This window comes from Arachis duranensis, chromosome 4 (assembly GCF_000817695.3).
Source record: "Arachis duranensis cultivar V14167 chromosome 4, aradu.V14167.gnm2.J7QH, whole genome shotgun sequence".
Classification (NCBI taxonomy): domain Eukaryota; kingdom Viridiplantae; phylum Streptophyta; class Magnoliopsida; order Fabales; family Fabaceae; genus Arachis; species Arachis duranensis.
In genome coordinates this window covers 118,265,250-118,279,778 of record NC_029775.3, presented here as the reverse complement: position 1 = coordinate 118,279,778, position 14,529 = coordinate 118,265,250, and the positions used below count along the sequence as shown (strand labels likewise).

At 33.1% G+C, this 14,529-nt stretch overlaps 1 protein-coding gene across 2 annotated transcripts; it reads right to left on the bottom strand.

The window, feature by feature from the left end:
- Window positions 1-8,481: 8,481 nt before the first annotated feature.
- On the bottom strand, window positions 8,482-12,364 carry LOC107486551 (uncharacterized). 2 transcript variants are annotated; one of them, XM_016107100.3, is made up of 6 exons: window positions 11,829-12,364; window positions 11,461-11,497; window positions 10,687-10,923; window positions 10,549-10,596; window positions 9,015-9,364; window positions 8,482-8,917 (listed from the first exon to the last, which is right to left on the bottom strand). In XM_016107100.3, the coding sequence occupies exons 1-6, from the start codon at window positions 12,128-12,130 to the stop codon at window positions 8,845-8,847; spliced, it is 1,047 nt and encodes a 348-aa protein (XP_015962586.1). In that variant the 5' UTR covers window positions 12,131-12,364; the 3' UTR covers window positions 8,482-8,844. The 2 variants fall into 2 exon arrangements, with proteins under 2 accessions (XP_015962586.1, XP_020996865.1); XM_021141206.2 differs by having other exon boundaries at window positions 10,687-10,918; window positions 11,829-11,916.
- Between the last annotated feature and the right edge of the window lie 2,165 nt (window positions 12,365-14,529).

The window sequence follows — 14,529 nt, the reverse complement described above, 5'->3', positions numbered from 1 at the left end:
ACCACATTTAATAAGCAAAGTTGCAAACTACTTACGATATATAATAACATCTCACAAAAATAACACCTACATGCCATTATATACTATCCCCTAGTAACTAAACAAAACAGATAATCTAAAATGTTTAAGTATTAGAGTTCCAAAATGCTTAACTAATACTATCCAAAATACTTAACCAATATTATGCATAGTTTGCATTCAGGGTTACAAAATACTATCCTAAATATTAGCCATAACTATCTAGTCCTCATTTTTTTCGTGGAGCTTTGAAAGGTGGTGCATTAGTTTCAAATTCCTTAAAGCTTGGTGGTGCTCCGAAGTTTGGTCCCTTGATTCCTTATTCGAGTCCTAGTGTTGAGATGAATTGGAACATTCTAACTATTGTGTCAGCATTAGTTACCGCCTATGTCTCGAGAGAAATTTCAATAGACTTAATTGATCTTGTAGCCATCCTTGGTTGGGTTAGTGGGGCTTGGTTTGTGGGCACATTGGGTGGAAGTAACTGGCCATAAACTTGAGGTGTCGATGGCTTACGAATTGGCTACTTCTTTCCAAATGGAGCAGAAATCTATGGATCGTTGATCATATTTTTCAAGACATGATTGCTTGTAGTGGTGGTTGGGCCTGGGACAGTTAGGTTAGGTATGGCTGTGTTTGGTGTCTATGATCCATTGCCATTTTCACTACTTTGTCCATTGATATTTTGGGCCTATTTTTTTGACGAAAAATAATGTGAATTAGAATTTGAACATCATAGTAAAAACTTAGTCACAATATTATGTTTTTTATTACTATTATCTCATTTGTAGGAACAGATTAGGATACTAGAAATTTTTCTCCTGTTTGCTGAAGCATCATTGGAGTAACATTTCTTGGTAATTTCTTTTTATGGTTCCTTACTTTGGCCTATAATTTTTGCACAATATTAGGTATCCTATTTTAATTCACATCATAATTTGATAACATAAATTAGCCATGAACTAACCACAGAATTTAGAACTGCAGACGGAGCAGCACCAGATTTAGGTGCAATATTAGATGGGTTATCACCCTGTAAACAATAATAAGACATTTAGGAGACATATAAACTCCTCGTTAAACCATATCTAAGATACATAAACCCCTCATTAAACCATTTGCAAGACATATAAATCCCTTCGATAGTCACATTATAAGACATTTAAATCATTGTAAATCCTAATACTAGCCTAATTATTGTACCTTTGATTGTCTTGCCTTTTTCTTTTTTGGTTGCCAATTGGGATTCCTTGGAGTTCCTTTACATGTCTTATAATAGTGATCTTTTTTTCGTACTTGCTACATGTCACTTCGAAGGCCTTCTTCACATTGTTCCCTGTTAGTTGGCTCTCAGACACAAGATCAACAGTTCTTCTCTTCCTAGGACGATTAGGGGGTCTGTTAATGGCAGATGTCACTGGTCTAAGAGCATCTGATGTCTCCCAAAATTCTTCACTATTTACATGTTGAATTGTTATACCATAAGTGGCATGCATGGCATCCATGGTAAGCCATTCATGCACAAAATCTTCAGGTTTCAAGTTAAGCTTCCACAGCCTTGAGATTGCAGCAATTGCATGTTTACAAGGCATGCCTGCAACAAATTATCTTATTACAAGTGTACATAATAGAAACTACAAATTACTATTACTAGAGAATTACCAATAAACTGTCATAAATTACAAGTGCATGTCTTTGCTTTTAGATTCACTCCAAACTTGCTTTGACGTCTTTGAACCTCAAAGATAACTCTTTCATCGGCTCCAGTCCACTCAGCTGTCCACTTAGTACTTTCGGGCTTAATGAATTCATCCAATCTTTGCTGTTGCACAGGAGCCAATTTCTCATGATAATTACTTAACCTCTTCTTATACCTAGCCATTTTTTTATTATATAACACCTCAAATTCTCACACATTGTCAAAATCAGCTTGCTCCTATACTCCACAATCTTAGCATTCCAAACCTCACACATATTGTTAGTGATGTTATCAACCTTCGGATAGTGAGAGAATTGGCTTTTAGTCCATGCAGATTCACGAAATTTGGATAGATACTCCCAAGCTCACTGGTTCACCGATTTCAACTTGTTCATATTCGCACGAAACTCTGGAGTTGTTATACTCCTTGCACATTGCCACACTAAACCCTTGGATATAGTGACGGACCCAGAAAATTTATGTTGAGGGGGCAAAAATAATACACATTGTTATCAAAAGATATATTAATTTAAATTTAAAAAGAGCTATTTTACAAAAACATCATTACTCGCACCGTCAGATTTCATAAGATAACAATAGAGACAAAAAACAGCATCTTTTGAAATACTATATTCCAACCAATTGTCAAATTCATCAAACCAATCAGCATTAAATTTATGGAAAAAAGTCCCAAAATATGTTTATAAAAAATTATGTTCTCTTGGTTGACAAGGATTTATTTACAAATAAGCTCATCTACCTTCATCTCTATCATTTAGATCATAATTTAAAATTTTGGATCGTTATACAGGATCAGCTACAAGGCCTTTTACATTGAATTCTAAAAACTTCTTTTTATTAGAAGAGACTAATGAAGTAACTTCAGATTCTAGTAGTAGCTTTTTTCTTTTGAAATATTTGTTCATTATTATTTCTAAAAATAACAAATATATATTCTAAATTAGTAAATTGATCAATTTACTTTAGAAATTTATATGCAACATAATTACATATAATATAATAGAATGAAAGATAAACAAATAAATAATAAAGATTACTAAATCAAAAATAAAATAAAATATATAAATTCACGAAGAGAATAAAAAAATAGATCAATACCTAAATTATAATTGTTTGAATTAAAATTTGCAATCAGAAATATGAAAAAGAGAAATAATAAAATTGAAAAAATATAAAATCATAGAGAGCTCTATAAAACAAAATAGAGAATTTAAAATTTATCTTTTGATGAAGACAAGATGACCACTAGATAAAGAATAGAAAAAGAAGGTTAAAAATATGAAATTAAGAAGAATGCTTAAGAGAATAAATGAGTGACGGTTGGGATTTGAGACTGGAAAAAGACTAAATTTAATTAGGTTAACTAATAATCAAAATAATAAAAAGATAAAATAGATTTAGGATTTTAAATAATTGGACTTAGTTTATTTGTAGTGGAGTTATTTAAAATTTAAAATGGGACATATTATATATGTATATTTTTTTTGTTTAAAAAAAAATAAAATGAGAGTGGGGGCAAGTGCCCCCAATGGTTCCATGTAGGTCCGTGCCTACTTGGATAGTTTATCTTTTCATTGCTTAACAAATTTTTTTCGAAAACACGATTCTTATAGTGCGCCCGTGGCATAACTTCTTGAAGAGAAACCTCCAATACCTTTCACACAATAGGCACACAATCATTGGATTAATAATTTAGATTAGGTATCAAATAAAACAACACATAAAATAAAATTCAGTATCAACAAAAGTAATTATCACATAAATAATTAACATGCCTTCTGTTGATCACAAATTAAATTCCAGCCAAATTCAGTGCATGAGCCTAGGTCCTCCTGGAGGAGAGTTAGAAACCACCTTCACATTTCAGTACATTAACTGTCAACCACAACATAAGCAATTACGAAGAAGTGGTTGTTAGCATCTTAAGCCACAACTGAAAGGAGGTGGTTACCAAAATAACTCTTTAGGTAATAGACATCTAGTCCAATTAAAGGACGACATCCTGCCTTGAATCCACGCTTGCATGCATCCAATGATATGTATAGCTTGTCAAACACAGGTAGTGATTCAGGTTGGGGGATGACATCTACTATAGTTGTTGACCCTGGATTACTCCTATGAAGCTCACACAAGTAATCTCTAACCTTCTCAAATTACTCTTTTTCATTTTCTACAACCTCCTCTCTAGCTGCCTTTAAAGCTTTGCTGATCATTTTATAGTGGATATGGACATTATAGTTCTCTTTCATGTGCTCTAAAGCCTCCTTAGGTGATAGTTGTGACTGTATGACCAACCTCTTCACTAGCTTGTTTGTAACCCATGATCTACTTGCCATGTTGTTTGTAAGATTTCTACCACAAGTGTGCTCCTTAACATATGTTTTGACTTGAAAACACAGTTCTCGACTGTTCCAGGAAGTTAGGATTAGCCAAGGACAGCCCTCTTCCGCACACTTTGTTCTCACTCTATGCTTTTCATTTTTTATATACTCCAACTCTTTTTCTTAAAAAACAAATATGTTCTTTAATGCTTGCGTGAATTGTGCCATAGTGTCAAACATTTTTCCAACTTCAAAATTCACCTCACCATAACTAGTGTCATCATCAAATTCATAAAATTTAGCTTTCTGCCTTCATCATCAGAAGAAATTAGAGAGTTTAATTCTTCTAACTCATACTGGTATGGCTTGTCAATATCAAAATCTACCTCTTCCACAATGGGTTCATCATTGGCCCCTACTCTAGGCACTTCATTTAGGCTCTCATCCTCACCCATAGTGTCATTACAATTTGGACCCTTGTCTCCATCATGTTGCCCTTGCCTTGGCCCATTCACAGCCTCATCCCTATCCAAGATATGCCTTCTTATCCTCCCCACATATCTCTTATTTTTTGTCTTCTTGGTTTTAAGAGATAGGCCATCATCATCATTAACTCTTACCTTCATAGGTGTCATAGTATTCTTCTTAGGTGTTGCTCTCATCTTTTTAGGTGTCATTGTCTTATTTTTTGGTGTGTCCTTCTTACTCTTATTCCCGGGCCTGTTCCTTGACCTTAACTCCTCACTACTACTGTTGCTTAGTGTCTCATAACTAGGTAGGGGAGGCTTATAAACCTCATCTTCAGCGCTCTCATAGCCATCATCAGTGGAGGAATCACTCAACTCTACAGGAACATCTCCTGCTTCATTCACAATTGGCTGATTCACAGGATGATCAAAATATACATGCAACTCATTAGTTTCCAAATTTGCCATCTTGTTATCACACATCTGGTTAATTTCTTTGTCACCTTTCAAAATGTGGAGGTCAGCCTCTAGGTAAGGAGCAGTGGGGTCTTGTCAATACATAGTCTTGTACTATATATATCGAAAACCTTTGAACATCTCCTCTAAATCCTTAAAATTAACAAAGTCAATGTCCAACTTGGAGAATCTCTCCACCTTACCATCAAGGTAGTAAAGCATTCCATTTTTGTCTCTTTCAAACTACCCCTCATGGTGAAATACTGGTATAATCTCAACAGACATTTGCAATATATAAACTTTACTCAGTAAGCCACAAATAAATTATAATTAACAGACATTAATATACCCAAAACAGACAAAAAAGCTTTACTTGAAGTAATAATCCAACCCTAGTGAAAGTGACTGTTCTTCACAAATGTAAAACAATACATATATCATACTTTATAGTGGTCCATAGAAAGAATACTTGCTTTAAATAAACAAATGAAGGACCACAATGATGTAGTTTACAAACGGTTGAAGAAACTAACCTCCAAGAAGGGAAGTGCGGCTCCGTCAACAACACATCACCACCTCCATCAGCAAACGCCACGTTACTGCGCAGTTACCTCGCCATCGTCGGCTCTCCTTTGTCGTCATTTCTGGCAGAAAGTCTGATAGTCTCTAGGGTTTACGGTAATTCTATGTGTGAGATGAGGGCAACGAGTGAAAGTGTGTGATATGTCAGGGAGAGAATGAGGAATGTATGTTAGAATCTGATTCCATCGTGCATCAAAACGGCAACGTTTTTTATGATTGTACAAGGACCTAGTTGTCTCATCAAATCGTTTGAATCCACGTCAGAGAGTTATCGTTACACATAGAATTTCTCGGTTACATTTCACGGAAGAACTATTACAGGGTCCTTTCGATCACATAAAGAGAATGGATAAGGATCACCTTGTTATTTTTTAATGGTCAAGGAGAAATTGTTAGGGACCGGGGAGAGATTTTACTCCTTTTTAGGGTATCTCTCAGTCTGAGAGCCAAAGGACGAACTCTATTTAAGTGTTTGCTGTTAGCTAATGACTTGCTACATGCACAAAGCAGAATTTGAATTTTCGACACTTATTTAAATGAACTAGTAAACTAACTACCAAACCAATTGATAGCTGATTTTGATTAAAAAAAATTGGATTAAAAAAATGATTTTAATAATTAAGTTTAGTTTATAAATTGTATTTTTGTGTGCGAGTTACTTTGAGCAAAAGAATCGATTGGATCAAGCAAGTAGCCCAAACCAGTGCAAAAACAATCATTGGGCATAAAGTAGTAAGCTGACTTTTAAGAGGAGTTATTTCTGTAACCTGTTAGTTTTTTCTAATCATTATCATTGACAGTTACTAGACCCCAAAAAAATAAAAAAGACACACACATTATCATTAATACTCCAACTTCTTCTTGTTCGTTTTGCCTCTTTATCAATGATAATACTAATATAGAAACAACAATTTGTGCACGGCAAGGTTTGGTTTAGTGGCAAGTGGCAACTATGTTTGCGTTGCTAAAAGGTGCACCGAATTTAAATACTAGCCATAATTAGAAAGTTGATATATGGAACTCATGGAGAAGGGAAGGAGAGTAATAGAGTATGTGTGTGTAAGGGTGTAACTTACCGAAAAAAAAAAAGAAGAAACAACAATTTGTTAAGACGTACTTTTATATATTGCTTTCTATAAATTGTTGATCGAAGCACTCTCTTCCTTTGCATGGTTTTCCAAGGCAATAACTTCATTATATATGTTATAGGTTGGTTCATATATGCTCCTTATGCATTTGTTTTTTGGTCCAATTCTCAATTAACTAGAAAGTTTATGGGATCCCTGTAGAGAAATAAAAAAGGTATTTGTACTCATTTTATATGAAATACTGTGTTCAATCATAATCCATGAGAATACACAATATTGTGTATTTGTATTGAATATTATTGATCATTGAATGAAATTCAAACAAGGTCCAGCCATAGAAGGACCAAAGTTATGGTGCATGAGGGCATAGGCCCCTAAGGTGCACATAGATCGGGTGAAGCCGGGTTTGATATGATCCAGACTCGACTCGAAATATACACCCGGTCTACTTATTAGACTCGAACCCGACCCTAAACCTAATGAAACAAACACACTTTCGGGCCACAATTATACCGGGTGAAAACCGAACCGTTAACATTACATTACATTAATACCTTCTTATAAGCTAGCATGTAAAAATATCCAAATTTCCAAGACTCCAACCATTATTTGACATGGTAAAATTCACTTAGAAAAATATAACAAGAATCAATCCTTCTTCAAAATTAAAGCATAACCACAATCAATACTAATATTGTCTAATAACACCAAATATTTAAATCAATACAAATAACACAATATTATGCATTAGTCTAAAGTCTTATGCATTCTAAACATAAAACATTAACTTATAGTCTTATAATGACTAATAACACAAAATATTAAGGTTTACAATACTTAAATTCCACATAAGAATAGCCATTATCCATTACTAATAACACAAAATATTAATTGTGTATGATGACCGGGCCACTAGACCGAGTTCGGGTGACCCGAGTTATAGCCCGAACCCGACCCGAAATAATGATTGGGTCTATTTTTGAAACCCTTACCCGACCCTAAACCCGATGAAATCACACCAAATTAGCCCCTAAAATGTTCCGGGTCGGGTCTTCAGGTCGAATCGAGCCATGTGCACCCCTATAGGTCCCCTACTAGAATTATATATTTTCTGAGTTATAATTGTTAATTGTGAAATGTTAAATGTTAATCTTGGAATCATATATACCATCATTGTTAAATACTTAAATGTTCTCGAGTAATTTATCCCCAAAACAATGGTTATCAAGTAAGAACAAGTAATATTTAGTATTATATTTGTTCTCATCTATTGTTTCTTTCATTTGAAGTTAATAGTTAAACACCGTTAGATAATAATTTAGTTAAATATATTAAATTGTTTAACAATTCTCAACTATTAACTTCGTATAAAAACAACTACATGTAAATCTTCACCTTAAATTCCCTCTTTATTCCTTTTTTTCAGATAAAAACTATACATTAAATTTTAGATCACAAACAATTGCAAGCCATTTTATTTTGTTTTATTTTTCATAAAATGTACAAGAATTAATGTTGGGTGAATACAACATTAAGATTAGCCTTTGCACTTTGCACGTTAATATATTTTGTTCAAGGTTATCTTGTTAGCATCGTTTAAACAAAAAATGAACATATAACCGAAAAAAAAGACAGAAAATGAACAGTCACAATTGATAAATTGCTATACAATTAGCTATAAGTTATATTGACACCTATCAGCTAACAAGCTCATAGAAAATACTACTATATTAAACAATACTTTTGGATACACAGAAAATGATTGCGTGAAGCGTTGTTTTCAGATTTCAATGTGTTTTACATGAGGAAAAATGTTGATATAACTCTGATTATATGCAAAAGCCGAACAAGCAAATATTATTTAAAAAAATTACACTTTTGTACGAGGGAAGCGTTGTTCTATATAGCTTCATCATTCATCAACACCAAAGAATACAATTCCCTACGTTTAGGTCCATGGTAGAATGCCAAAAACAGAGGTGTTAGATTATGAACTAGAAGGAAGACTTAGTGGCACAATATCTACTTGGCTAAGTTACCTTTTTTTTTTCCTTTTCTTTTCTGATCTATTTCATTAGAAAAATAAATTGGACATTATGGAACATTTTCCCATCACCAATACATACCCTTCAACCAATAAAATAATTAATGAGAAAATTACAACCTCAATGTGTAAGCTTTATCACCATCTTTTATGCATGAGTTGCCGTGGGCCTGAAACAATCAATATTGCACAATCCAACTGATCTCACCATCTCTCCGAAACTGCAAACCATAACTCAGAGAAAACAGTGTCAAAAACAGAATAAGGGCAAAGAAAATGACTTCGCAACATTGAATATAAATATAATTCAAAACTCACCGGTCAATGCTATTCCTAGCTTTCTCAGGCAACTCGGCTCCATTACACGGCCTATCAGGACCACTGCGTCTAGAATTCTCCCTTTGATCCATGCTGGATCTAGGTTTCTCCCTAAAATCTGTGCTGGTCCGAGGTTTATCTAGTTGATCCGATATAGATCCCAATCCAGAGTTTTGTCGCGATGACTTCTCAATAGCTGCAATGAATTTCTTGAGATGCTTTATGTATTGAGGGTAAAGTTCCAGGTCACAATGGTTTCCTCCCTTAACCCACAAGGGTTCATATTTTTGTTTACAATGTTCCCAAAGTTGCTTCCCATGGGAGCAATCCACTACATCATCAGCAGTTCCCTGAAAGATAAACAGTACATCTTAATATATATACATTCTTGAAACACTGATAGCGTTATCCAAGTAGTAGAGACATTTAAAAACAGCTGACCAATGACACGAGTGTTCTAATTCATTACTACATTAATTCTATATTGACAAAGTCATTTTCACTTCAGATACATTAAGAAATTTTTCATGACTTATTAATAAGGAATGGAAGGAAAAACATGTTTTACTGGTACCAAACTTGCTCAGGTTGGCTACAAGTACATTCCAAAATGTGCATCTACGTGCCAATGTGTAATAGAACCTCAACTAAGCATATTACCATGTTGATGGGACATTAATAGGGTAGGAATCAATTAGGGTAGTATATTTTGAAACAAAGAATATGGCAGGCGAGCAGGAATCTGATTCTGTTGGTGATGAGATAAGAAGGAGAATTAGGAAGGAAAAATAAGAAGGTTTTAGGTGAGGATTAGGAACGGAGGAAAGCGATGAAAGCAGATTTTCCCCTGGAGATTGATTATGCAATACTGCAGTGATTTTGTCATTTTCCATTTATGTTACAACTATCAGTCATTAGTATTTTGTACTAAGTACTAAACCGATGGACTGATACAGATAACACATTGATATGAGCACTATTCAGCAGCAGAAATAACTCTTAGATTTCTTAAATTATAATAGTGTTCCACTTTCAAGTCCTATCAAAGAAATATAGCACAACTGCCGTAACTACATTAATAATGATTGAGAAATATTAATACAAAGCTCAAATGGAGTAATGGACATCCACAACATGGTAAATGAACTTTGTAATCAGCATGGCTACCAGGAATATATTAACGAACAAAGCCATACAGCTGGATTTGGTTCAAGCAATTGATTATCAAAAAAGATGAAAGTATGTACAAAAAAGTTACACAATTTATATTAGTTTTAATCAGAGAGGGCCCACAACTCATATTGCAAAAGAAAAGAATCTCATAAAGTTTGTTAGTCGAAAAGGGGAGGGCCTACAACTTAGATAGCAGAAGGAAAGATTCTCATAAAGCACGAGTCACCAAAAGAAGGTTAAACGTAAAGATCAATATTACCATTTGAAAAATTACTACATAATAGTAAGTTCATGTGTACAATATAACAATGCAACACAACAACACAACTAAATTTTTAATTAGGAAAACAAGTATACTCACATGAATGACCAAAACTGGACAATTTACCAAGGGAATTTTGTCAATGTTCTGCACCAAACATCCAAACATCATTAAAACTAAGTTGCAAACTTGATTGAACATTGTGAATAATCAATTCAGCATTGATAGAGATAAAACCTTATAAATGTCAAACCAGTATGTCCGCTTCACAGGATACATGACTCGAAGGCCAGATAATATTGGACTGTGGAGAATAACAGCCCTAAGGTTTGGTAGACGGGTAGCCAAATCGGTGGTAGGTCCGCTACCAACAGATTGCCCATACAGGATAATATCTTCCTCTTTTGCTCCATAGTTCTCAATCAGGCACTTATAAGCAGCTTCTATATCTGCATAAGTGTTCTGCTCACTGGGCTGTCCAGAAAATAGCACATTGTTGAACTGACTCTCCCATTCACATAAAACAAATATCAAGCTATTATACTACACATAATGATCACTGATTAATCCACCTGTTTCTTTTTTCCATTGTTATTACTTTCAACTTCGGAAATATATATATATACATAATGTCCAATAATCCATCAAGTTAGGATTGTAAGAAGGAATCCTCTTTTTCTTTCTTTTATAATTTAATAATTTTGGTTTCTAAATAAAGTAAATAATTTCTCCATCCAATTTAGCTAACATATTTGAAATTCCAGTCAACTAAGAGGAAGTACTTCGAGCCTCAAGGGTCAAAACTTCCAAATACACAATAACCTCACGTCATTAAATAGAATGGTTAATTAAAACCAAGTCAATCCCAAAAATAGAAAAAATACATCCAGCTAAGATATAAACAAGGAGCTAATCCAACAAAAAAACAACAACATAAATAATAATAATAATATTATTAATATTATAATAACAACAACATCAACAACAACGACAGCAACAATAACAGCATACCTTCCCAGATGACTGGCCATATCCAGAATAATCATAACTACAACCACAAAAAGGAAAAGAAAAAACAAATCATGAATTGGCCATAATAATAATAATAATTCCAATTCAAGCAACAAGCATTCAATTCGCATCACATCACATCAAATAAGCACACTACATCAAACAACTTCACATGGCAAGCAGAAACATAAAAATGAAACTTTTTTTAAAAAATCAAACAAAAATCCAAAACAATTTCATAAACAACCACAACAATAACAACAACAATAATTCAAATTCCTATCACATCACGAATTCACGATGCATAATAATTGGAGGATCACGTGAAGGGCACGTGGGAGGAAGAGAAGAGAAGAGCATACACATACCCCAAGAGGTTAACCCGGAGGTGGAGGCTGAGCTCGCAAAAGAGGTCGTACATCTGGCCGAGATCGGCGGCGTTGCCGTGAGAGTAAAGGAGCGTAAGTGCGGCGGAAGGGTTCCTTATGTAAACGGCGACGATGCTGTTCCCTCTCCGCGTCATGAGCTTCAAAACATCGACGTTTTCCCTGGCCGACACCCCGCTCATCGTCGCCTTGCCCGTCGACTCCTCCACCACCACCTCATACGACGGCGGATTCGGCGGAAAGAACGCGAACTTGGCCGCCATCGATGACGTGACCGCCCCCATTTACGAAAGTAGGTAGCTAATTACAGTGAAGCGCTTTGGTGCGTGATGATTGTGATGTGATGTTATGTTATGTTAGATTTGTTAGGGTTTGGCGAATTTGGGAATTTGATAGTATTTGAAATTTGGATATCTGAGGTTTGGTGTGAGTGTGTGTTGGGGCCAACTGTGAAGAGAGTTAGGAGCGGCGTGGAAAAGGAGGCAGCACGTGTGTGAGAGAGAGAGAGAGAGAGAGAGAGAGAGTGGTGGTGATCATGGCTCTCAAGTGAGAGTTTTTGGAAGATACTTACCTTGCTTACTGGTTGACACGTGTCCCTATAGGGGTTGTTTTGGACCTTTTTCTTTTGCTCATCTCAAATTTCAATGTCGTGGATTAGTCAATTTCATCAACATCCATCATTCTATTCATAATTTGATACCTTTATTACTCAAATAATATAATCTTTTTATATTCATTTAAAAATTTGTGGATTCAAAAAAAATAAATATATATTTTTTATTTAAAAAGATTAAAAAATACAAAATAAATATTATATTCTTAAATTGTTTACACATTTAATATATTAAAAAAATTAAAATTTTAACCTCAAGTTTTTCTCTTTTATACTCTTATTAAATAATGTTTTTATGAAAATATTTAGCTCAATCTAATAAATATTTATTCACTAAATGCTAATATTGTTTTTATGAGATTTTTTTTTTGGAAAAAACCAATAATTCGCTATCTTTTATCTTACTCTTACTCTAGCCAATTTTTTTATTTTTGTTGATCTACTATTTAATTAATTGATCATTTGTTAGAAAAAAATCACTTTTCTAACCAAACTATTTTTTTCTAATCAAAAGTTTCAGCAAGAAGAAAGTTTTGCTTACCTCACTTTAGGTTTAGGGTTAGCCATACTTGATAATGAAACTACTTAAAAGAGTTATAGAGGTTGATGTGATATATTTTGCTACATAAATATTTTAATTTGTTATGTTAGTATTTAGTTTGTCTTATCAGTATTTTATAAAATCAACCAATGATAATTACCAAAATATATATAAACTTTTTAAATTCTATTGAACCAATTTTCTATTTTTCATTAAAAATATTTGCTTTAATATTTCCCTGTATAAATAAGTATATCTAGAACGCTTATATTTCAGTATTTAATATACACATATACTATTATACTAATATTTCTCATATTATTTCTTTGTACAGTTTTGTTAGCAATTCCCTTCTAAGCCGACATGACACACAATTAAGTGAACATGCTTCCCAATTATTTTATTTGTCACGTGAAATCTGCATAGTTATTATCTCCTCCAAATGCATCAAACAAAATGCAACTTGGATTAGACTGCACGAGTTATTATTAGTTTATTTGTTTATTTAAATAAATATTAAAAATTTAAATTTTATTTTATATATGTAAAAATTTAATAAAACACATCTTTAGTATGTTAAAATTTAGATTCGTAACGAATTAATTTTTAATTTTTCGAATTATAAAACACTAAAGTTAAAAAAATGCATAAAACAAAGAAAACGAAGCTTCCCACTTTGAAATTTACTGAACTCTAATTTAATATTGTTAACCAGTACTTTTGTAGGACCTTTTTGGGATCCAAACTTTACATTAAAAAAAAAAAAAAACACTCTGGATAGTTGATACCACATTACTTAATCTTTTCTCAACAAAAGCAATTATTTTAGGCCAGCCTAATCAATTATTGTGGTCCATCTGATGAGTTTAAACTTTGAACATCCCCAATAAATTGCTTTAATGATATACTTTGCCCCCACTACACTGCAATGGTTACAATTACATACATGGCTGCCTAATTACTTGCCAGAATTGCTTCAAAATATGGTCCAATTTTCCAGCTTAGTACACTCTATTCTTATTTCTCAGATTGAGTTTGTTGTCCCGTTTAGTAAACGTGTAATTCATGCTTTAGAATGTAACTATGATTTAACTTGGTGTTTGACTTTTTTACAATTTTCGTTAGTTTCTAAATTATATATATATATATATACTTTGCGATCTTATTAAAGAACTGAAAATTAAATCGATCATTAAATTATTTTAGTTACTGTTTGTTAGTTTATAGGTTTAGTCACTCTAATAGTAGTTTAACTAAAATAACTATTTTATAATAAAATAATAAATAAAATATAAATAAATATACTAAAACATAATTATATTTTAACACAAACTTTAAAATATATTATTCAAATTAAAAGTATTACATTATTCAAAGTATTATAATCTTATCCAAGAATAAACTAAATAAATATCTAAATATCAAATATTCAAATATTAAAAGACAAATATTAAAATTTGTTATTAATCATCAAAATCAAAAGATAAAAGCCATAGTCAAGAACCTTCAACTACTTCGTTGGATCACAC

Excerpts from the sequence above, each read along its gene's own strand:
- LOC107486551 (XM_016107100.3), bottom strand. The coding sequence starts at position 12,130 with ATGGGGGCGGTCACGTCATCGATGGCGGCCAAGTTCGCGTTCTTTCCG. Across the intron at positions 9,365-10,548 it reads GTCCAGTTTTGGTCATTCAT|GGAACTGCTGATGATGTAGT; the intron begins GTGAGTATACTT and ends TTTATCTTTCAG. Across the intron at positions 8,918-9,014 it reads GCTAGGAATAGCATTGACCG|TTTCGGAGAGATGGTGAGAT; the intron begins GTGAGTTTTGAA and ends TATGGTTTGCAG.